At 38.0% G+C, this 22,731-nt stretch overlaps 2 protein-coding genes across 2 annotated transcripts; both read left to right on the top strand.

Annotated features, from left to right (window-relative positions):
* Positions 1–3,869: 3,869 nt before the first annotated feature.
* KRT27 (keratin 27) lies at positions 3,870–8,626 on the top strand. The gene is made up of 8 exons (XM_045888070.2): positions 3,870–4,343; positions 4,804–4,886; positions 5,241–5,397; positions 5,676–5,837; positions 5,929–6,054; positions 7,697–7,914; positions 8,138–8,187; positions 8,304–8,626. Exons 1-8 carry the CDS (start codon positions 3,930–3,932, stop codon positions 8,444–8,446), a joined length of 1,353 nt encoding a protein of 450 aa, XP_045744026.1. The 5' UTR covers positions 3,870–3,929; the 3' UTR covers positions 8,447–8,626.
* An 8,016-nt stretch (positions 8,627–16,642) lies between these two features.
* Positions 16,643–21,602, top strand: KRT26 (keratin 26). Its single transcript, XM_045888071.2, has 8 exons — positions 16,643–17,114; positions 17,581–17,663; positions 18,061–18,217; positions 18,348–18,509; positions 18,595–18,720; positions 19,088–19,305; positions 20,550–20,617; positions 21,194–21,602. Exons 1-8 carry the CDS (start codon positions 16,686–16,688, stop codon positions 21,343–21,345), a joined length of 1,395 nt encoding a protein of 464 aa, XP_045744027.1. The 5' UTR covers positions 16,643–16,685; the 3' UTR covers positions 21,346–21,602.
* The last annotated feature ends 1,129 nt before the right edge of the window (positions 21,603–22,731 follow it).

Genomic DNA, 22,731 nt, shown 5'->3' with positions numbered 1-22,731 from the left:
TATGCCACATTTTCTTGTACAACTTTTTGTTCTTCATACAAGCAATATTTTTCTAACATTTTTACTAACTTGGTTTCCTGTATATCTTAATCTCTCATGCCTCTTTCCTACATGAACAAAACCATCGATCATTTTCATCTATCCCCTGCAGACCTCACACTCCGAATCCTCCCATCTTGTATTGGATTTTCCGACTTGCTACCCAGCTATCATCAGGGTCATGCATTTGGTGTACTTGTACTGGGACCCCATTTCTCGGATTCTAAGCTTTCTCTTTTCTTGTTCATTTTTCCCTCTAGTGGTTTCCTGACAAAGTGTGTGAGGGAAATTGATTTTTTGAGACCTTTCGTGTCTGAAAATAGTTTTATTCCACCCTCACTCATGATCAATTGTCAATGTAGAGAATTTTAGGTTGGACATCATTTTCAAGTAGAATTTCAAAACATTCTTCACTGGAGTCATGGCTTCCAGGGTAGTTGAGAAGTCTAGAGCCGTTCTGATTTCCCCATCACTGAATGGATGTTGTCTTTTCTTCTGACACTTTAAGGGTTCTCTTTTTCTCCATGGTTCTCTGAAATAAACTGAGCACATGCTCTGCTGTGATTCTTTTTCATTTATTACTCATAGTTCTTGATGGCCTCTCTCAATTTAGAAGCTCAGTCCTTTAGTTCCAAGTAGTACTAGAAGATATGTTTATAAAATAATTTCTTCATCATTTCTCCTTTCTCTCTTTCTGAAAGATTTACTTAAGGTTGCTCTTCTTGGACTAAGCCTCTAATTTTCTAATCCTTTCTTTTATCCATCTTTTTGAACTTTGTTCAACTGTTAGGGAGTTCTGGTTTTTGTGGGGTTTTTTTGAAGCTTATTTTCCAACCCAGCCATTGAAGTTATTTTGGAAGTTATTTTAGGACTTATTTTTTTCATTCTGAGAGCCCATTCTTGTGCTCTGCTGTTTACTTTTAACGATACTGTATTCATGTTTCAAATATGTAGTATTTTTGTTACTTCTAAGGGCATTAATCATAGGTAGTTTGGGGGGTTTTTTTTAGATTTTATTTATTTGTCAGAGAGAACACAAAGCAGGAGGAGCGGCAGGCAGAGAGGGAGGAGCAGACTCTCTGCTGAGCAGGGAGCCTGATGTGGGACTCGATCCCAGGACCCTGGGTTCATGACCTGAGCCACAGGCAGACGCTTAACCGACTGAGCCACCCAGGCATCCCTGGTTGTTTCTTTTTTTTTTTAAGTTTTCTTCAGCTTCCTTTATTGTCCATTTTTTTGCTTCTTTCTTTGAGTCTTTGTCTTTCATGTTGGAGTGTTTTTTAATGTATGGTGATTTTTAAAATTCTGCTCATCTTTAAGAGTAAGGCCCTAAAAATATTTGGAGGCTCTGTGTGTGTGTGTGTGTGTGTGTGTATTTCACTCCAGGGTGGATGGGTAGTAAGCATTCTTTTGTGGGAAACACTCAAGTATCTGCAGGTCTTTTCTCTAGAACTCTTCGGCTACCCCAGAGAAGGACCCAACAACCAGAGATGGCTACCTAATTTGTAGGGCCTAGTGCAAAATGAAAAAGGTCCCTTGTTCAAAAGTCTGGAAGAAGTTCAGTTAGAGGTACTAACACATACATTTTTTTCTTTAAAAGTATCTTATTACTTAAAACATGTAGTAGAGGTGGTAGTAATACATACATAATATAATCTTATAAATTGCAAAAAAATAACACTTTTGATGTCATAATTTCATGTAATACAATAAATTTTAATGCTTTATTGTTATGATTTCTTGATTGATCAACAGATTTTTCTGGCTTGCTTCTCTGCAAATTCACTTATTAGGTCATGAGAATTTATATTTTTAGCAATTTCATTTTCAATCTATAATTGAAAGTGATGTCCATTGTTCTTGGCAAATGCAAGATCTCAAATAATCTCAACTGGAGAGAACAACACGGGCAAAGACCAAAAGGAGGGAGGGGAGAAGAACAGTAAAATGAAAGAATGAACAAGTCAGGTAGGTACGACCTCCCTCAAGAAGAAACTTACATGTCAGGCAAAGAAGCTTTATCTAGCTTATAGCCCATTGATTTTAAACTGTAGGAAAGTGGGAAAAGGAAAGATATACTTACTGACTACATATTATTGACAAGTATAGTTGCTTTACAAATGTAACTACCATTTAATAGCCTCACAAAAACACAAGTCATGTCCCCATCTTAGAAATGGAGGCTTAGCGAGAAGGAACTTTGCATTGGTCACACAGCCAGAAAGTTGCAGAACTGGGATATGAATGCTGATCCAAGAACTCACATTCTTTCAGTTACATGAATGGTGGTGTATTATTATAGCAATGGTACCTTAACTTACTGCTCTGCCTAACTAGGATGGAAAGGAAAAAGACTTGAACCAAAAATCCAAAAATCAATCCAGCTCCAGAGAGCTGAAAAAAAATGATAGAAGAAAAATAGAAAAGAGAAAAATACTTCAAGAGATACTGCAGAAGTAGATTCAATTGGACCTAGTAACTTGCTGGATGCAGGCTAGTAGAAGATGATAGAAATTATATATTTCTTAGCAATCATGAACGTGACTCAGGGTAATTCCACCAACAGGTAATGAAAAAAAGATACAAAAGACCAAAGTTTGATGACAAGGTGATTGAGTGTTGAGCTAGAAATCATCCAGTAGAAATGTCTGGTGGGCATAGTGAGGCGTGGGTCTAGAATGGGACACAGGTCAGTGTTAAAGATGTATATGTAGAAACGATTCACCTACAGTCACAGTGACAAGAAGGGATGACAGGACCAAAGGAGAATGTGTAGAAAACAAGAGTGTGAATCACAAAACTATAAGGAATGACAAGATCTAGAGCACAGATGCACCGAATGTAAGAAAGAAGAGGAGGAAACAGAAATATTCTAATAGAAGTATTTTTAGAAGGCAATTAATTGTTCAGAATTCAGTAAGCCTGATCAGTATCAAATGTGTCCAAGAGGGTGTAGGAGAATAAACATGAGAAATAAAGACTGGATTGGATGTGGGATAATTAGCAATCTGAGAGTTAATTTCAATAAAGTGCTGGGACCACAATTCAGGAGTGAGTAGGATGGGAAATGAACGCAGAAAATTTTTCTAGAAATAATGAAAGGAAGAAATGTAAAAAGACAAGAAATCTAGAAATAGAAAGGGAACATACAGGCCATAGACTAGACTATTTTACAGATAAGAAAACTGGGCCCAGAGAAATTAACCAATACCTTTATTTATACCTTAGACAGAAAACCAGTAAGATGAAATGGTAATTCAGGAGGGATAAGGATCAAGGAAGATTTTCTGTCTCCAAAGAAGAGTCCATTTAAATCCTCATTTCTCATTTAAGATGCCTCCTTCCTCTGGTACTATGAGCCCATAGCCTTGAAATCATTTTCAATATATCTGAAAGAAAGACCATATTATCCACTGAGACCCATGACTATGATGGCTCACTTGCTGGAGAAAATGTAATGTCATTGGTTTGAGCAAGAGAAAGAGAAATCTGTTCTATCACACTTTTTTATTCTTATAGGAGTTTTGTAGTCCTGAAACCTGGAAGACAGGAAGGATTGCTCATACTAAATTTGAAATGCATCACTGTAATAATCTTGATAATACTCCTCCCTATCCCATTTTGGAGATAACAAATAACCCCAAGGTAACTATCCACCTACAGAAATGGACACAGTAGGGTGAAGGCATTCATTAAAAAAAAAAAAAAAAAAAAAATCACCCAATTATGAATAATTCATGATGAGCTGGCAAACACCAGTTTGCTATGGGTAGCTAGGTTCATCAAGAAACACCCTGATAATGTGTATATAAAGACAAACTCAACTGTTTGAGCAGGACATTTGCCATCAGAGCTTCACTCCAGGAACAAGCTCTCTGAGTCTGGACATCATGTCTGTGCGCTTTTCTTCTGCATCCAGACGGCTTGGCTCCAGCGGGGGAGTAGGTTTTGGGGCTGGAAATGCATGTGGTGTGCCAGGCATTGGAAGTGGCTTTTCTTGCGCTTTTGGGGGCAGCTCATCTGCAGGAGGCTATGGTGGGGGACTGGGCGGGGGAAGTGCTTCTTGCGCTGCCTTCACCGGGAATGAACACGGCCTCCTGTCGGGCAACGAGAAAGTGACCATGCAGAACCTCAATGACCGCTTGGCCTCCTACCTGGAGAATGTGCGAGCACTAGAGGAGGCCAATGCCGATCTGGAGCAGAAGATCAAGGGCTGGTATGAGAAATTCGGGCCTGGTTCTTGCCGTGGTCTTGATCATGATTACAGCAGATACTTCCCAATAATTGATGACCTTAGGAACCAGGTAAGAAGCACAATGTCATGAGGGTTAATACCGCTAAGAATATTTAGCCACACAAGCACCCACAAATGTGTAAGCTGTCACACAGCAGGGCTTTGCTCTCAGCTTCGGATTTCCCGTAGTGCATTATGAATATTAAAAATAATTTCTATTCAAATCCTAATCTTTGAACATGGCTCACCCATAGCTGGTACGAGGTATGCATGTTTACGCTTTTTGTAATATGAAAATATCAAAAACTGCCCACCATCTCCTGCTATATTATTTATAACTTTTTCCATAGAAAGGGTTTTTTTATGGGTGGGGTGAAGGGTAAATGAGGCTATACTTAATTTCCCATTTGCAAAAGAATCATCTTATTATTGGAGACAGAATGCCAGAAAGATTACTATAATTTCATAGGTGACTTTCTTTCAAGGAAATGTGACATTTCCTAACTCCTAACTAACTTTCCATTTATCAGATCATTTCTGCAACTACCAGCAATGCCAATGTTATCCTGCAAAATGATAATGCAAGACTTACGGCTGATGACTTCAGGCTAAAGTAAGTAGAGCTGAAGAGAAACTAAAGACGTTATTTCAACATTTCCCCTTTAATCTAAGCTATTGGAGGTCACCTCCATTGTTTGACTTTGTTTATTTGCTTTAAACCAAATGCATGTAAGAATGACCAGCTGAATGATATATTTTACTTGGGAAGTTTAGGAACTGACACAAGTGAATGTCAAGATCATATGAAAGAATTTTGAGTGAAAGAAATTCGCTGATTGCATTATGGGCAGTCTAACTGAAGGTTTGAGTGTATTTTAACAGTTTGACCTTGAAACATGGTTGGCGTTTTATGCTGACCCAGAAAATGATGGGACTAAGGTGATGCAACTGTCAAATATTTTCTAAGGTTTGAAAATGAGCAGGCCCTTCACCAGAGCGTTGATGCGGACGTCAGCGGTTTGCGCAGGGTGCTGGATGAGCTGACTCTCTGCAGAACCGACCTAGAGATCCAGCTGGAAACCCTGAGCGAGGAGCTGGCTTACCTCAAGAAGAATCACGAGGAGGTAGGTGCTCTGTCTCCCCCGATTCCACGATCCGCCTTGCTCCCAAAACTTAAAAACGAATTTCAGGCGACAAGTATAACAATGTCCGCCACCAATATTCCAGAAGGAACTCGTCAGTTTCTCTGCGTGGCTTAGATTGTTTGGAAATGTTTCTATCCATAAGCCTCCAAAGAAACAAACCTTTTGTAAAAAAGTTTCTAACCTCATGCATCCTGTCGGTCTGGTTCCTCTGAAAATATTCAGCTCCTAACGTGGTCGAACCTAACGTGGTCTTTCAGGAGATGAAGGCGCTGCAGTGCGCGGCCGGAGGGAACGTGAACGTGGAGATGAACGCGGCGCCCGGGGTGGACCTCACGGTCCTGCTGAACCACATGCGGGCAGAGTACGAAGACCTGGCCGAGCAGAACCGCAGGGACGCGGAGGCCTGGTTCAATGAGAAGGTAAAACCCCGCCGGGGCGCGCCTGCGTGGCTCTGGGCGCTGATGCAAGGCCCGCAGCACCCTAACACCCCCCACCTCTCCAACCTTCCAGAGCGCTTCCCTGCAGCAGCAGATTTCTGATGACGCTGGTGCAACAACCTCAGCTCGGAATGAGCTCACCGAGATGAAGCGTACTCTTCAAACCCTGGAGATCGAACTCCAGTCCCTCTTGGCAATGGTCAGTAGAAAGTACCAAAAAAGATGGGTTTCAGCAGTGGGGAAGAAATGTAAAGAGCACCTCTTGGCAATGGTCAGTAGAAAGTACCAAAAAAGATGGGTTTCAGCAGTGGGGAAGAAATGTAAAGAGCACCTCTTGGCAATGGTCAGTAGAAAGTACCAAAAAAGATGGGTTTCAGCAGTGGGGAAGAAATGTAAAGAGCACCTCTTGGCAATGGTCAGTAGAAAGTACCAAAAAAGATGGGTTTCAGCAGTGGGGAAGAAATGTAAAGAGCACCTCTTGGCAATGGTCAGTAGAAAGTACAAAAAAAGATGGGTTTCAGCAGTGGGGAAGAAATGTAAAGAGCGTCTCTTCCACGTGATATTACTTACCTTCGTTTTTATCCGTTAATTGCCGGGCTTGACATAAGACACATTTGCATTTTTCACAGCAGAGCCCTCTTGGCCTGAAAAGTAGACCTAGGTGCTCATAATTATGAAACGTTGGAAATTGGCAAGTTTTTGAGGTACTCGGAAAAGAAAATGGTTTCTACCCTGAATCTTCTCTCCCAAGTCAAAAGATAAAAAAACCATTCTCGGCCGAATGCAAAAATGCGTTCGCACCCCTTCTATCTTCTTCATCTGGCATTCCTTTGGGCCACTTAATTAAGAACACTTAGAAGTTCCTTTTTAAGTGGCATAAACAAGAAGCAAAGCGAGGCATGAATGTTGCCTCTAAAGCTAAACACCCTTGATAATAATAGTAACCTTTTCATTAAGGTTTTGCCCGGCACTTTCTCCCACTTGAGTCCACAATAACCCTGGGGCTTGGGCAGGGCAGACTTTATAATTCCTATCATTATTTTCAAAAGAACAATCTGAGATTCAAAGAAGTTAAGCAGTTTTCCCAGAGCCCCACAGTTGAATACAAAGGAACCTGAACTTCTCTCCAAATTACCTAACTCCCACGTCTATACTTCTCCCGCTATGGCTAGTACACAAACCTTCAGAGTTTATCCACAAAAGAGGGTATGAATGTATATAAAATTAGGACTTGGCATAAAAATTCTTGCAGCTGAAAGAGGAAGACACTTTTATCTTCATTCCATGTAAAAGTATAGCGAGCATCCCACTTTAGGAGAAACACTTTATAAACCCATTTGGATTCACAAACCATTTAAAGCTTAAAAAGGTTGTTCTTTTCTTTGGGTCAGTCTACTTCGGGAAAGTTTACCCAGTTCACTATGGGCTTATTAATTTTTATAGAAGAGCTACAGTCTCCATGAGACAAGACTGTCATGTGATTAGAAACAAAGTAGCAAACTGTAGGGGGACTTTTATTCCTGGGAAATGTGGCAAATTGTGCCAGACTCTTGAACCAGAGATGGGGCAGAGGGATCTTTAGACTGTGCCCTATGAAGAAACAAGTTCATCTTTGCTAACACTCCTGGACATATGAGTGACATTCACCACCAACTGTGTCACTCTCAAACAGAAAAACAGTAGGACATCTAATAAAGGCAACAATTAATATTGAACAAGGGGGACTCTTTGGGGGTAAATATGCTTATTTGCATTGTGTAAGATAACTCTTTTAAATATCTCTTAAGTGCTCTGCCAACACTGTGACACTTTCTACTAAACTATGTCTTCCTGATCCATAGAAACACTCCCTGGAGTGCTCCCTGACCGAGACCGAAGGCAACTACTGTGCACAGCTCGCCCAGATCCAGGCTCAGATCGGGGCCCTGGAGGAGCAGCTGCACCAGGTCAGAACCGAGACGGAGGGCCAGAAGCTGGAATACGAGCAGCTGCTCGACATCAAGGTCCACCTGGAGAAGGAAATCGAGACCTACTGCCGCCTGATTGATGGAGAGGATGGGTAAGCACAGCTTCTACTGAGGAAACACTTTATATTTTATTTTAAGGTTATTAAATGTTTTTAGAAATCAAGTACAAAGTGTCTGTGACCTATATCATGTATAACTAAACCCCTTCTAGTGTTATTTCAGAATCCAGAGATCTCCCATCTTAAATCCTTGTTTTCCAGTTTCCTCGGCAAAAGAGAGTGAAATAATTAATGCAAGCTCTCTATATTGTTACAGCTCTTGTGTTAAATCAAAAGGCTATGGAGGACCAGGAAATCAGATCAAAGGTAAACAAAAGCTGTGTTGAGCATTCAAAATGTACTTGTATTAAGTTTCAAATGATGAGTTAATTATTTCCCCTTCGTGGATCTGATAAATTCTAACAATTCCTGTGTCATTTTAGAGTTATCTAAAACCACCATGGTTAAAACAATTGTTGAAGAACTAGATCCTCGTGGCAAAGTTCTCTCATCCAGAGTTCACGCTGTGGAAGAGAAAGCAGCCAAAGCCAACAACGTGAAGAGTGAACAGAGGGTGCCTTCCTGAGCCCCAGAAGAAGAGCCCCTGAATTAAAATACCAAACTGAAGCTAGGGTCCTAAATAAAAACCCTCTTATTTTTCTGCTTTTCTTCCAATGAATTAAGACAAGCTGTTTGTAGAATGGTAACATTTCTTTGACTTTCTCTATGGTGGTGTGTCAATAAAAGTTCTTCCTGTTGCAAGTCATCTTCACTGGTGCTGGTCAATCTTTGCATTTTAAACATACCCACAAGGGGAGCTGAATCTGATTTTAATTTTTTTGTTGTTGTTGTTTAATTCAGTGGCCTTCACAAGTTAGGAGTAAGTTTAACAGGTAAACTGGTTGGAGTCTTTTTCACATCTCTGTAAAATTTTAAATCTTCCTCCTGGCTTCTATAAATACTTGTTAAGTGCACTTCCTAAGTGCTGGCAATGAGAATAAAATAGTCTATAAAATCTAATTCCTGAATGCAACATGCTTATAGAAGTGGAAATAAGAAGAATCAAAAACATCCTAAAAATAACAGGAAAAAACTGTAAATGGTGATATTTGAAGGTAGAAAGGAAGAGAAAGAAATATGGGAACTAGACAGGGCAAGATAGGGAAATTCCACAATCTTAGGCCACAAAACACATCTTAACAGAAAACTGAAATCATATCAAGTATCTTTTCTGGCCACAATAGTATGAAATTAGAAATCAGTAACAGGAGGAAAATTTGAAAATCCAAAAATACGTAAAAAATGAACACACTCCTGAACAATGAGTGGGTCAAAGAAGAAATCAAAAGGAAAATTAAAAAAAAAAATCTTGAGAAAAATGAAAATATGATATACCAAAACTTATGAGATGCAGCAAGAGCAGTACTAAGAGGGAACTTTATAGTGATAATCATATATTAAGAAAGAAGAAAGTTCACAAATAAGTAATCTAACTTTACATATCAAGGAACTAGAAAAAGGAGAAATTAAGCCTAAAGTTAGCAGAAGGAAAGAAATAAGAAAGATTAGAACAGAAATAAATGAAATAGAGACTACAAAAGAAATAGATAAGATCAACAAAACTGATAGTTGGTTTTTTTGAAATGTTAAAATTGAAAATCTTTAGCTAGACCAGCCAGAGGGAGAAAGGACTCAAATAAAAATTATAAGTGAAAAAGGAGACATTACAAGTGATGTCAGAAATACAAAGGATTATAAGAGAATACTGAAACATTTATATGCCAACAAATTGAATAATCTAAAAGAAGTAAATTCCAAGAAACATGCAACCTGCCAAGACTAAATCATGAAAAATAGAAAATCTAAACAGACCAATGATGAGTGAGGATACTGAATCAGTAATCAAAAACCCTTTCACAAAGAAAAGCCTAAGACCAGATGGTTTCACTGGTGAATTCTACTACTTACAGAAGAATTAATACCAATCTTTCTCAAGCTCTTCCAAAAAATAAGAGGAGAAAACACTTCCAAACTCATTTTATAAGTCCAGCATTATTCTTATACCAAAGCCAGACAAAGATGCTACAAGAAAAGAAAATTACAGGCCAATATCCCTGATGAATATAGATGCAAAAATCTTCAACAAAACTCTAGCAAAATAAATTCAACAGCACCATAAAAGAATCATATACCATGATCAAATGTGATTTATCCCTGGGATGCAATAAATGTGATACACCACATTAACAGAAGGAAGGGTAAAAATCGTATGATCACCTCAATAGATACAGAAAAAGCATTTAACAAAATTTGACACCTTTTCATGATACAAATGCTCAGCAAATTAGGTATGGAAGGAATGTAACTTAACATAAAGGCCATATATGAAATTACCACAGCTAATATACTCAGTGGTGAAAAACTGAAAGCTTTTCCTCTATACCAGGAATAAGGCAAGGATGTCCACTCACCACTTTTATTCAATACTGGAATTCCTAGCCAGAGCAATTAGGCAAGAAAAAGAAATAAAAGGCACCCAAACTGGAAGAGAAGAAGCAAAATTGTCTCTGTTTACAGATAGCATGCTCTTATATATAGAAAACCCTAAAGACTTCACCCAAAAACTGTTAAAACTAATAAATACATTCAGCAAAGTTTCAGGACACAAAATCAATATTAAAAATCAGTTACATTTTTATACACTTACAATAAATTATCCAAAAAGAAAATTAAGAAAACAATCCCATTTATAATAGCATCAAAATGAGTAAAATACTTAGGAATAAATTTAACTAAGGAGATGAGAGACTTGTACACTGAAAACTACAAAACAGTGATGAAAGAAATTAAAGCAGACACAAACAAATCAAAAGACATCCCATGTTCATGAACCCAAAGATTAATAATGTTTAAAGGGCCATACTACCAAAGCAATCTACAGACTTAATGCAATCCCTGTCAAAATCCCAATGACATTTTTTATCATAAATAGAAAAAACAATCCTAAAATTCATCTAGATACAAAAAAAGACCTTTAATAGCTAAAGCTATTTTGAGAAAGGACAAATCACCCTTCCTGATTTCAAAATACCTTACAAACTACAGTAAATAAAACAGCATGGAAGACATAAAAATATGGAGAAATTAGAACCCTTGTGCACTGTTGGTGGGAATGCAAACTGGTTCAGCCACTATGAAAAACAGTATGGCAGTTCTTCAAAAAATTGAAAATAGAATTACCATATGTTCTTGCAATTCCACTTCCTGGTACATACCCAAAAGAATTGAAAGCAGGATCTTGAAAAGATATTTGTACACCCATGTTCCAAGCATCATTCACAACAACTAAAATGTAGAAGCAACCCAAGTGATCATCAACAAAGAATGAATAAGCAAAATGTGGTGTATACATACAATCGAATATTATTCAGCCTTTAAAAAGGAAGGAAATTCTGACACATGCTACTACATGGATGAATCTTTGAAGTCACTATGTTAAGTAAAATAAGCCAGTCACAAAAAGACAATATATGATTCCACTTATATAAGGTACCTGGAGTTGACCAATTCATAAAGAGAAAAAGTAGGATGGTGATTGCCAGGGGCTGGGGAGAAGAGAATGGGGAGTTATTGTTTAATGGGTATGTTTAAGTTTTACAAGATGAAAACAGTATAGCGTTGTATGTTGGTTGCACAACATTATAAATGTATTCAATACCACTGAATTGTATACTTTAAAATAGATAAGATAATAATTTTGTGTTCTGTGTATTTTACCACAGTAAAAAGAATAGAGAGCCCAGAAATAAATCCATATATATAGTCAACTTACCTTTGACAAAGGGGCCAAGGATATGCAATGAGGAAAGGATAGTCTCTTCAAGAAATGGTGTTGGGAAAATTGAATATCCACATGTAAAAAGGGCCCCACATGAAATTGGGCCCCTATGACACACTATACACAAAAATCAACTCAGAATGGATTAAATACCCAAACATAAGACCCAAAACAGTAAAACTCCTCAAAGAAAACACGAAAGATGAGATTGGATGTGTTCAGGGTGGTATGGCCATAGACATAGGAGAAAGCTCCTTGACAAAGGTCTTGGTAATGATTTCTTGGATGTGACACCAAAATAAAGGCAACAAAACCAAAGTATATGCAGGACTTTTTACATAACTTCCAGGAAAGAATCAATAATTATGATACCCAGCACTTTGAACTCTATTCTAAGCATCATTTTAATTCTCAGAACAACCCTATGAGATAGATACTATTATCATCCTCTTTTTATACATAAGGAAACTGAGGCATAGAGTGGTTGAGTAACTATTCCAAGGTCACACAGATAATAACTAGAGTTGCTAGAACACTAATCCAGCCATTCTGGCTCATAGTCTGTGCTTGACTCCAACATAATACCATGTTATTGAGAACCTCATGATTCCACCTTCCTTCTAGCAAGAGAAGGGAGGTAAAAACTAAGTGCATTCTAAACTCCACTCAATCTAAGATTAAGCCATTATCAGAGTCAGGGACCCTGCAGAGTGGCTTTGGATAGTATCTGATTTCATCCCTCAGGTCCGCTGTTCCCTTCAGTGCAGAGTGGGAATATCAAAACCAGGGAAGCCATTTTGTGGGAAGAGTTAGCACACCAGATTCTGATTCTTAGAAAAACTAGGTTATCTAATGACAAAACAAACCTCATTCATGTCCGAGAAAAATACCATTTCAACTTGGGTAACAGAAATGTAGAATGTAAATTTTAAACAACAGCCAGAGATATTGAAAGACCTAAAAGTGATACAGGAATCCATCAAAATCCTAGAGGAGAACACAAGCAGCAACCTCTTAGACTTCAGCCACAGCAACTTCTGGCTAGACACGTCTCCAAAGGCAAGGGAAACAAAAGCAAAAATGAACTATTGGGACTTCAACAAGATAAAATGCTTTTGCACAGCAAAGGAAACAATCAACAAAATTAAAAAGCAACCTATGGAATGGGAGAAGATACTGGCAAATGACATATTGGATAAAGGGTTAGTATCCAAAATCAAACTCAATACCCAAAAAACAAAAAATCCAGTCAAGAAATGGGCAGAAGACATGAATAGACATTTCTCCAAAGAAGACATACAAATTGGCTAACAGACACATGAAAAAATTCTCAACATCATTCAGCATCGGGGAAATACAAATCAAAAACACAATGAGATACCCCACACCAGTCAGAATGGTTAAAATTAACAACTCAGAAAACAACAGAAGTTAGCGAGGTTGAAAAGAAAGGGTAACCCTCTTACACTGTTGGTGGGAATGCAAACTGGTGCAACCACTCTGGAAAACAGTAGGGAGTTTCCTCAAAAAGTTAAAAATAGAGCTACCCTGTGACCCAGCAATTACATTACTAGGTATTTATCCAAAGGATACAAAAATAGTGATTCAAGGCACATGTACCCCAATGTTTATAGCAGCAATGTCCACAATAGCCAAAATATGGAAAGAGCCTAGATGTCCATCGACAGATGAATGGATAAAGAAAATGTGGTACACACAAACACATACACACACACACACACACACACACAATGGAATATTACTCAGCCATCAAAAAGAATGAAATCTTGCCATTTGCAATGACATGGATGGAACTAGAGGGTATTATGCTAAGTGAAATAAGTCAGTCAGAGAAAGACAAATACCATATGATTTCACTTATATGTGGAATTTAAGAAACAAAACAGATGAACAAAGGGGAAGGGAAGGGAAAATAAAATAAGATGAAAACAGAGAGGGAGACAAACCATAAGAGACTCTTAACTCTAGAAGACAAACTGAAGGTTGCTGGAGGGGAGGTGGGTGAGGGCATAGGGTAACTGGGTGATGAGCATTAAGAAGGGTACTTGATGGAATGAGCACTGGGTGTTATATGCAACTGATGAATCACTAAATTCTACCCCTGAAATTAATAATACAGAATATGTTAACTAAATTGAATTTAAATAAAATTTTTTTTAAAAAAGGTATTTAAGAATGTTTGAAACTAAACACTAAATTTATTGGGGGCAAATTAGCCTACTATTGTTAGAATAAGATAAAGTGATAAATGTCTTTATCCTGAGGTGAGCAGACATTTACACTGCATAACTTACAGTTTAATTCAATTATTTCTGAGTACCTAAAATATGCACATTATATAATGAATGTTCTAATATCTAATACAGTTCTAATACTTAATACCTAATAGAAGAAAGGATAATGATATGTGGCTGAATACGTGTTTCTTACTATAAATAAAATAGCCACTCTCAAGGAAGAAATGTATGGATAGAATTCATTAAGTCTATCTCCCACTTCTGGAAAGGACTAAAGTATACCTAAACTTCTGTAACAATTGTTAGTGTAGAGGAAATCTATGAGTAAGAAAAGTCAAGAGATTTGCCCTGATGAGTAAACAGATTGACAGTGTTTTCGGAAGGAGTTAAGCATCATTCATTCCAGTCCTGCTGGGATATAAAAATGCTTTGTGATCTGTGTTGCCGCTTAGCTTCACAGCCAACTCATCCCCAGAAGATTCTAATAATATATGCTTAACTTGTTCCCCAAAAGATTACAAGTTAATTAGTATTTATAAAATATCTAGAGATAAGTAGATTATGTTAATCATACTTTGCAGCCTCATAACACCTCTTACCCAAGAGACTCAAGATTACACTGACCCCATACTCTGTTTTTCTTGTTTTATTCATGGGAAGTTTGGACAAAAGATTAAAATTGTGACCAGGTCACAACAACATCAATAACGAGTCTCTGAATGCGAGCTACAACTCTTATCACGCATTATTCTAAACCTGTAGCAATGGTCTGAATTACAGTTTTATATTAATTATCTTAAAATATTTTAGTCAAAAAATTCCAGGCATTCTGGCCCACCATTATTACGTATCTTTTAAGAGCAGTAATGTTGGGTGTTTTTCAAAGTATGTGATACACACCGCATTGAAAAATCTCATTCAGAAAAAAGTTACTGTTTCAAAACAATCTAAACCTATAATCAGTAACCAATCAATTTGTACCATTATAAGTCATAGAGACCTGACCCTGTCTGACATGTTCACTTTATTATAATAATTTAAATAATTAACATTTACAAAATGTTTGTGCCCTTCAGACTGTTTTATAGTCATTAATTATTGAAACTGCTCAACATTCAGTGTTATTATTTTCATTTGCCCAGCAGGAAAATGAAGCATAACCAAATGGGATAACTTCCCATGGCCATCAAGGAAAGAGCATGAAGAGGTTGCTTACCTATAACAGCTAACCTTCCATCTCGAGTACCATAATTATTGGTGTTCTAGGTAGGGATGAAAACACATCTCTCCTTCATGTATTTTACTCCCTAACTATCAATAGGAAGTTCAGTTCTCAAAATAATTCCTAATACCTTAAATACATAAATTTAAACTGAAATACAGTAAACAATATTTTTGAGGTAGAAAAATGAACAATGTGGAGACTCAGAAGTTTGTTGAATGGATATTCTGCTCCTGGACTAAACCAAGAAATCTCAGTAAAAATAATTTTCTGTCACTGATACATATTCATTAATTTTAGTTAAATTGATAAGCAAAGTATTGCAGGACTTCTGTTACTTCAGTTTTCAACTTAAAAAAATCAATTAAAAAATTCCCACTACCAACAGATCACTATATTTTTTTTCTTTGTTTTTATTAGGTTATGTTAATCACCATACAACATTAGTTTTTTATGTAGTGTTCCATGATTCATTGTTTGCGTATAACACCGGTGCTCCATGCAGAACGTGCCCTCTTTAATACCCATCACCAGGCTAACCCATCTTCCCACCACCCTCCAAGCCCAGGGCCAGATGGCTTCCCAGGGGAATTCTACCAAACATTTCAAGAAGAATTAATACCTATTCTTCTGAAACTGTTCCAAAAAATAGAAATGGAAGGAAAACTTCCAAACTCGTTTTATGAGGCCACCATTACCTTGATCCCAAAACCAGACAAAGACCCTATCAAAAAGGAGAATTACAGACCAATATCCTTGATGAACATGGATGCAAAAATTCTCACCAAAATACTAGCCAATAGGATCCAAAAGTACATTAAAAGGATTATTCACCACGACCAAGTGGGATTTATCCCTGGGCTGCAAGGTTGGTTCAACATCCGCAAATCAATCAATGTGATACAATACATTAATAAAAGAAAGAACAAGAACCATATGATCCTCTCAATAGATGCAGAAAAAGCATTTGACAAAGTACAGCATCCTTTCTTGATCAAAACTCTTCAGAGTATAGGGATAGAGGGTACATATCAAATCACTATATTTTGAGAGTATCTGATATTAGTAAGGAAGGAAATGCCCACAGAAATACTCCATAAACATTTGCAGGACAAAAGCAGTGGACATTTCTCTTGTAAATTATTAATTTTTTATTGTCTAGGGGGAAAAAAAAAACTAGACTTTCTTCCAGAAGTCAAAAAGATATATGCTTACTAATGTTTAATTTTGACCTTTAAAACTATGATTTAGTATTACTCCACCAGGCACCTTTTCATAGACCAAGATATCTTGGGGCACCTTTCCACCTACAGACTAGACACTCTTAAAAATCACCCAATTATGAAAAACAACAATTAGGGAGCGAGTAATATTTTATTACAGATTGAAAGTCAAGACTGAAATGACCTACTGAGTCCTATAAAAGGCCAATGAAGATCACTTCTATGGATGGTGTGCTTTTGCTTCGCTCCTCGCTGAGAAAGTGTCGCTCTGCCGTACTGTCGCCATGTCTTTTCAACTTTCTAGTGGATCCAGGCGAGTCTGCTCGCGAGCTGGCCCAGGGTGGCTGTCTGGTGGAGGTCCAGGCTTTGGGGCTGGGAATGTGTGCCATGGATCGGGAGCAGGAAGCAGCATTTCTTATACTCTTGGGAGCATTTCTTCTGGAGGTGGCTTCTGTAATGGTGGGGGGGGTGTCTGTGCTGGTTTTCTTGGAAATGAGCATGGCCTGCTTTCTGGGAATGAAAAGGTGACCATGCAGAACCTCAATGACCGCCTGGCATGCTACCTGGACCATGTACGAGCTCTGGAAGAGGCCAACACAGACCTTGAGCAGAAAATCAAGGTCTGGTATGAGAAATATGGGTCTGGTTCTTGCCGAGGACTAGATCATGACTACACGAGATATTTCTCGGTCATTGAGGATCTTAAAAGGCAGGTAAGAAATATGGATTTGCTTACTTTTACTATAGACTTTTGGTGTACATAACCTAAAAAAGACAAAATATAAAATGTGCTTAAAATTTTGACATGATGTAGAATTTGCTCACTCTCCATTCCCAGTGCTTATTAAAGCAATGTCTGGCCAAAAAAAAAAAAAAAAAGTTGTAGAATTAAAGGCAAATAATTTCAAAACAGATATAATCGCCTTGCTGATCATATATTTAGCTCATATTTTTTGATCAAGAGTAATAAAAGTATCTGTGATTGTAAAAGCTTACACTTTGGCTCTTAAGCTCTGGACATTCACGGTCTGAAAAAAAAAAAGCCAAATCCCTTTCACATAGAAAAAATGATATTAAAGTAGATATTTGATGGGTTGAGAAGATAAGAATCACACTGAAATCTGGACTCTCCCTTGACTTTCAGCACCTAACTATTTTTGCACAATCTACCCTATTTAGATTATTTCTGTGACCACCTGTAACTCCAGCATTGCTCTACAAAATGACAATGCCAGACTGACTGCTGACGACTTCAGGGTGAAGTAGGTGAAAATAACATAATTAACTATAATAAACGTAAATACTACAGTTGGAGTAAAAAACAGACCTTTTGCTTTAAAAACCAACACGTTTTTATGAAGTCAAACTAAATCATTGAAGAAATTAAATGTGCCATTACAAAAGGAGCTATCCCAAATTTTAAACATTTTGATTCAACTACGAAGCACATTGGATGATAAAAATTCTGAAAAAACAACTCCTCCAAAATAGTCATCCTAAATCCGTAGGTATTCCAAAGTGTGTCATCTCTTCGCCGATGCAGTAAGCTTTAGAAGCCTGGACAGAACATCCTGTCATTCAGTATACCAGATGTCGGAGAAAGTTATGCTTTGCACCTGCCCACGGTCACAATTCTCAAGCACTTTACTAACCTTTCAGGTATGAAAATGAGCTTGCTCTATACCAGAGTGTAGAGGCCGACATCAGTGGTCTTCACAGGGTTATGGATGAGCTGACCCTTTGTACAGCCGACCTGGAAATACAGTTTGAAACACTCAGTGAGGAATTGGCGTACCTCAAGAAAAATCACCAGGAGGTAAAGGACCCTCCAGCATAGCTTCCGATAGTACCTGATTTCGTTCTTCTGGCCAGCTGTTCACTTCAGAGCAGAGTGGGAAGATCAGTCAAAACTCTACCTTGAGGGTTAATACTGATGCCTTTTCCAGGAAATGAAAGTCCTGCAGTGTGCGGCAGGGGGGGATGTGAACGTGGAGGTGAACGCAGCCCCAGGCGTGGACCTAACTGTCCTGTTGAACAACATGAGGGCCGAGTACGAGGACTTGGCTGAGCAGAACCGCAGGGACGTGGAGTCCTGGTTTAACGAGAAGGTACGTCTGTGGCAGATCACACACCAAGGGCTTGGTCAGTAGACCACCAAGCTGGTCGCTAACCCTTCTGATGATTATGCTACAGAGTGCTTCACTTCAACAGCAGATTTCTGATGATGCAGGAGCGGCCACCACAGCCAGGAACGAGCTGACGGAACTGAAACGCAACCTGCAAACCTTGGAAATAGAACTTCAGTCTGTTGTGGCCATGGTTCGTAGAAGTCACCACTGATTTGAACGTGTGTGTGTGTGTGCGCATAGGTAAATGCACATCTAACTAAGTATATATAACTAATTACATATAACTAAAAGTATAAAATGTGGTAAATAATAAGAATGCTGTCCATAAACATGACTTCTGACTCACCAATCCCAATACTTAAAAATCAAACTTTTCTCAATGGAGAGAAAATGGTTGGGTGTTTTTTTTTTTTTTCTTTTTTTCAAGAAACCTGGCTTATGCTGCTTTTCGATCGAAAAGATTTAGACCTTGTACAAATGCTTCTTTCCACCTTGAGAATGTCTCAATTATGAACGTGCTATTTATCCGTTCCCCACTTGCTTTATTCTTCTTTCAGAAACATTCCTATGAACGCTCTCTGGCCGAGACAGAAGGCAATTACTGCCTCCAGCTCCAGCAAATCCAGGACCAGATTGGGGTGATGGAGGAAGAACTGCAACAGATTCGCACGGAAACAGAAGGCCAGAAGCTGGAGTACGAACAGCTTCTAGATATCAAAATATTTTTAGAGAAAGAAATAGAAATGTATTGCAAGTTAATAGATGGAGAAGAAAGGTAAATACCGAAAAGAATCCTCTCCCATCAACTAGGTTTTCTCAGTATCCACGTACACCAGTATCATATCCTAGAATTTCCTACTCTAAGGATCATACTCATCTGTTGGTCTCAGGAATTTATTATTGCATCCAAATGACATGAAAACGGGCAGCCAAATCAAATGTGCAAGTATGTGAAGAGTGCATATCTATAATAACATAGGACATTTAAATTACCAAATGTTAAACAATTCCTCCAGGGGGGAGGCATGGGGAGGCGGTTGCTTTCTGTGATTTAACGTTGAAGCACATTTCCTATAAAAACACACTCTATTTTATCGGTACTTCACTAGTGACCACACGTGCACCCTGTATTAGGTGGGTTACTATGTTTTCATTTGAAAGATGAACAATAACAGTTTCCTTGGAGAAGTCACCATGGCTTGTTAGCCAAGAGCAACAGCTCTGGGTGCAGATCACACCACTGGGTGAATTTGAACGCATGGTTTAACCTCTTTAAATCCCATTTTCCTTATTGGTAAGATTGTGAGAACATCAAAACCACACTCTTCACCCATGACCATAGCGCATCACTAGGGAGGTCTATAGAGTGTTCAGGAGAGTGGCTTGCACACAAAAGGTACTCGGTAATCAGTGGCTGTTACTAAATGCTTGCCCATGGTCACACCAGGAGTCTGTACCATCTCATGCATCTGCCAAGGCGAGTGTCAGCCCTCTACAATCTATTCTCATAGGAACTCAACCGTGATGTTCCCTCCTTCGAACAAAGCACTCATTACAACATTCACTAGTCCCTTCTTTCACTACACCTTTCAAGCTGTGTTCCAGCTAAATTTTTACACGCATATGCTTTATTTTCAATGGTATAAACTGCTTGTATCATCACTCTATATTTTCTACAGCACCTAGCCCAGCACCTTCTGCATTGTGGCACCCTGAACTTTTTCATTGCCCCAGTGATTGACTGAAAAGTCAGAGTCAGAAACTGGAGTCTCCAGAGAGCAACACAAAAGAGATGATAGCTGGTCACAAGGGAATTTCTGATCATAAACACTCATTTAATCTTTCCCTTCACAACACTGAGGTCATGAAAGGCTTACTTATATAGCTCTTAAACATAAAAGGAATTTAATCTTGCAGAAACTAGAATTCCTAAACTTTTATTCCCAACTCATAATTATTTCTGAGCTTCCTCCTGAAGGGAAAAAAAAGAAATGCAACAATTTACTCTTCTCTTCACAGAAAAAGCAAGTCCACGTGTTACAAATCCAAAGGACGTGGGCCTATACATTCCGAAAATCAAGTCAAAGGTACAGAAGGTTTTTTTACTTGGCATAAATCTTTTCAACTCAAGCAATTTTTTTAAATAAGTCACTTATTTGTAAACTAAATCAAATTGTAAACTAAATCAAATCAAATCGAATGAAGGAATCAGGGGTCATTATGGCAACTTCTTAATGTATTTTATATTCCTGTAGAACAGACGTGGTCAAATTGTGAAATTTCTGAAATGGGGATTCAATCCCCAAACATTTTTCTTACCTAGAACCTATTATTTTCCCAGTTCCAATGCTTTGGTGAAAGAGCTATTGTATTTTAAACCACAAAAATAGGGCAAGTTGGCATTTAAAGGAAGACAGTATTACTTGCTCTAGTTTTAATCTATGTTTTATTTACACCTTCAAACACCCATTGTTCTAAAAACAATGGTAAGTATAAGATAATTCTGGGCCTTGCTAAGCAAGTCTTCAAACACAGTATTTGTCTTCAAACAGTATTATATCTCAGGTTATTGCAAATACTATTTTTTAGAAGTATACCGTTATGACTAAGTACCTTTCAGCCTGCTAAGAATGAGTACTAAATTTGCTTTTATTTTATTTTAGACTCAAAAGAAGAAATTGTTGTCAAAACAATGGTTGAGGAACTAGATCAACTTGGTAATGTCCTTTCACTAAGGGTCCATTCAGTTGAAGAAAAATCCTCTAAAATAAGCAACATTACAATGGAGCAACGAGTACCTTCTAAAGCACCATAGTGAGGAAACAAGTTATTTAAAAAAAAAAAAAAAAAAAAGCCTGCCTTTGCAAAATCCCATTGGCCAAATAACCAAGGAAATCATTCATGTCTGTTCTTAAAAATTCAAGGGCTAGAATTTGTTTTCTTTCTCTTCTTTTCTCACATTCTTTCCATGTAATCCTTTTCAGGAGTAGGAAAAATCTTGCTCTGTCTCATTGTTTTGTTTCTAGTTGGAACTTTTTGGCCATTCATTAAAAATTTTTCTGTTGCAAATTATTTCTGATGAATCTGGTGCTTTTGAATTTCTGCAGTTGATCTCAATGTGACAGTACTAAGGATATGCTGGTAAAATAAAGTGCCTCATACAGTCACATTTACTTCAATTCATGATAAATTGGAAAGAGCACCAGACATCATCTCTGGTCCCAAATCTGTCCCCAGTCAACCATGTAAATGACTAGATCTCCTTGGGTTTGGGTTTCTGTGGATGGAAGAGTATCCACATTGATCACTAGGATTTGTTCACCCTTACAATGACGAGCCTGCGTGTGAGTTTGCTGAATCTGAATCTGGATAGCTGTTTTTCCATTTTGCAGTACATTAATCTCTCTACTCCTACCCCAGTGGAGAAAGCCCATGGGTTCAGAATGGTGGAAGAATCCTCAAGAACAACAACAATAATACATGTTCAAGGAACTGATTGACCCCGTAGAATCCAGGAGAGATTCAGGACTTAGAAGAACAAAGTATGATGGTGAACCAGGCTAAGGGATTAAGCTGAGGGCAGGATGATTGACAGGTGAATTTACCATGACACTAACAATGCATAAGCTTCAGGTCCCTCATTAGCACAGGAAGGGCCCTAGCGTTATGTTTATATAGCCATTTTTAGAAAACTTTTGCAAAACTATGATAATTTTAGCACCATCGGTTAAGTCTGCTATCTCTTTCCACTCCAGTTTCTCCTCCATCACTCTTTCCCTCAGGTCTGGGGGTGATCTATCACTAAATTGTATGATCACAATTTATTATCCAAATGTAACATTTGAGGGAGAGTAAAAGATGCTATTAACCAGGCATATTAGCAGACATGAACTGACCTATTGTAGGCATAGGGACATAAAGTCACCCTAAGTCAAGAGGAAGTTGAGATGAGTGTAGTGAAATATATTAATGAGGTTCTCATCATTTCCATGGAAACTTCTAGGAATATTTCCACTGCCCATTGTGCCCATGCAGTATCATATCATAAAGTTACCAGGCTGCAAATTGTGATATGAACAAATCTTATAAAACACAGCACCAGAAATATGTAAATAACAGAAGAGATACAATGTATGAAGTATGTGGAACCAGAAGCTAGTCTATGGAAAATCTTTTAAGTCATCAGATGTGTAAAATTGTA

Source organism: Mirounga angustirostris, unplaced genomic scaffold (assembly GCF_029215605.1).
Source record: "Mirounga angustirostris isolate CCGP_5_RB_7025 unplaced genomic scaffold, mMirAng1.0.hap1 SCAF_17, whole genome shotgun sequence".
In the NCBI taxonomy this organism is placed as follows: Eukaryota; Metazoa; Chordata; class Mammalia; order Carnivora; family Phocidae; genus Mirounga; species Mirounga angustirostris.
The sequence above is the reverse complement of the archived record's forward strand: the minus strand, read 5'-3'. Positions and strand labels throughout refer to the sequence as shown.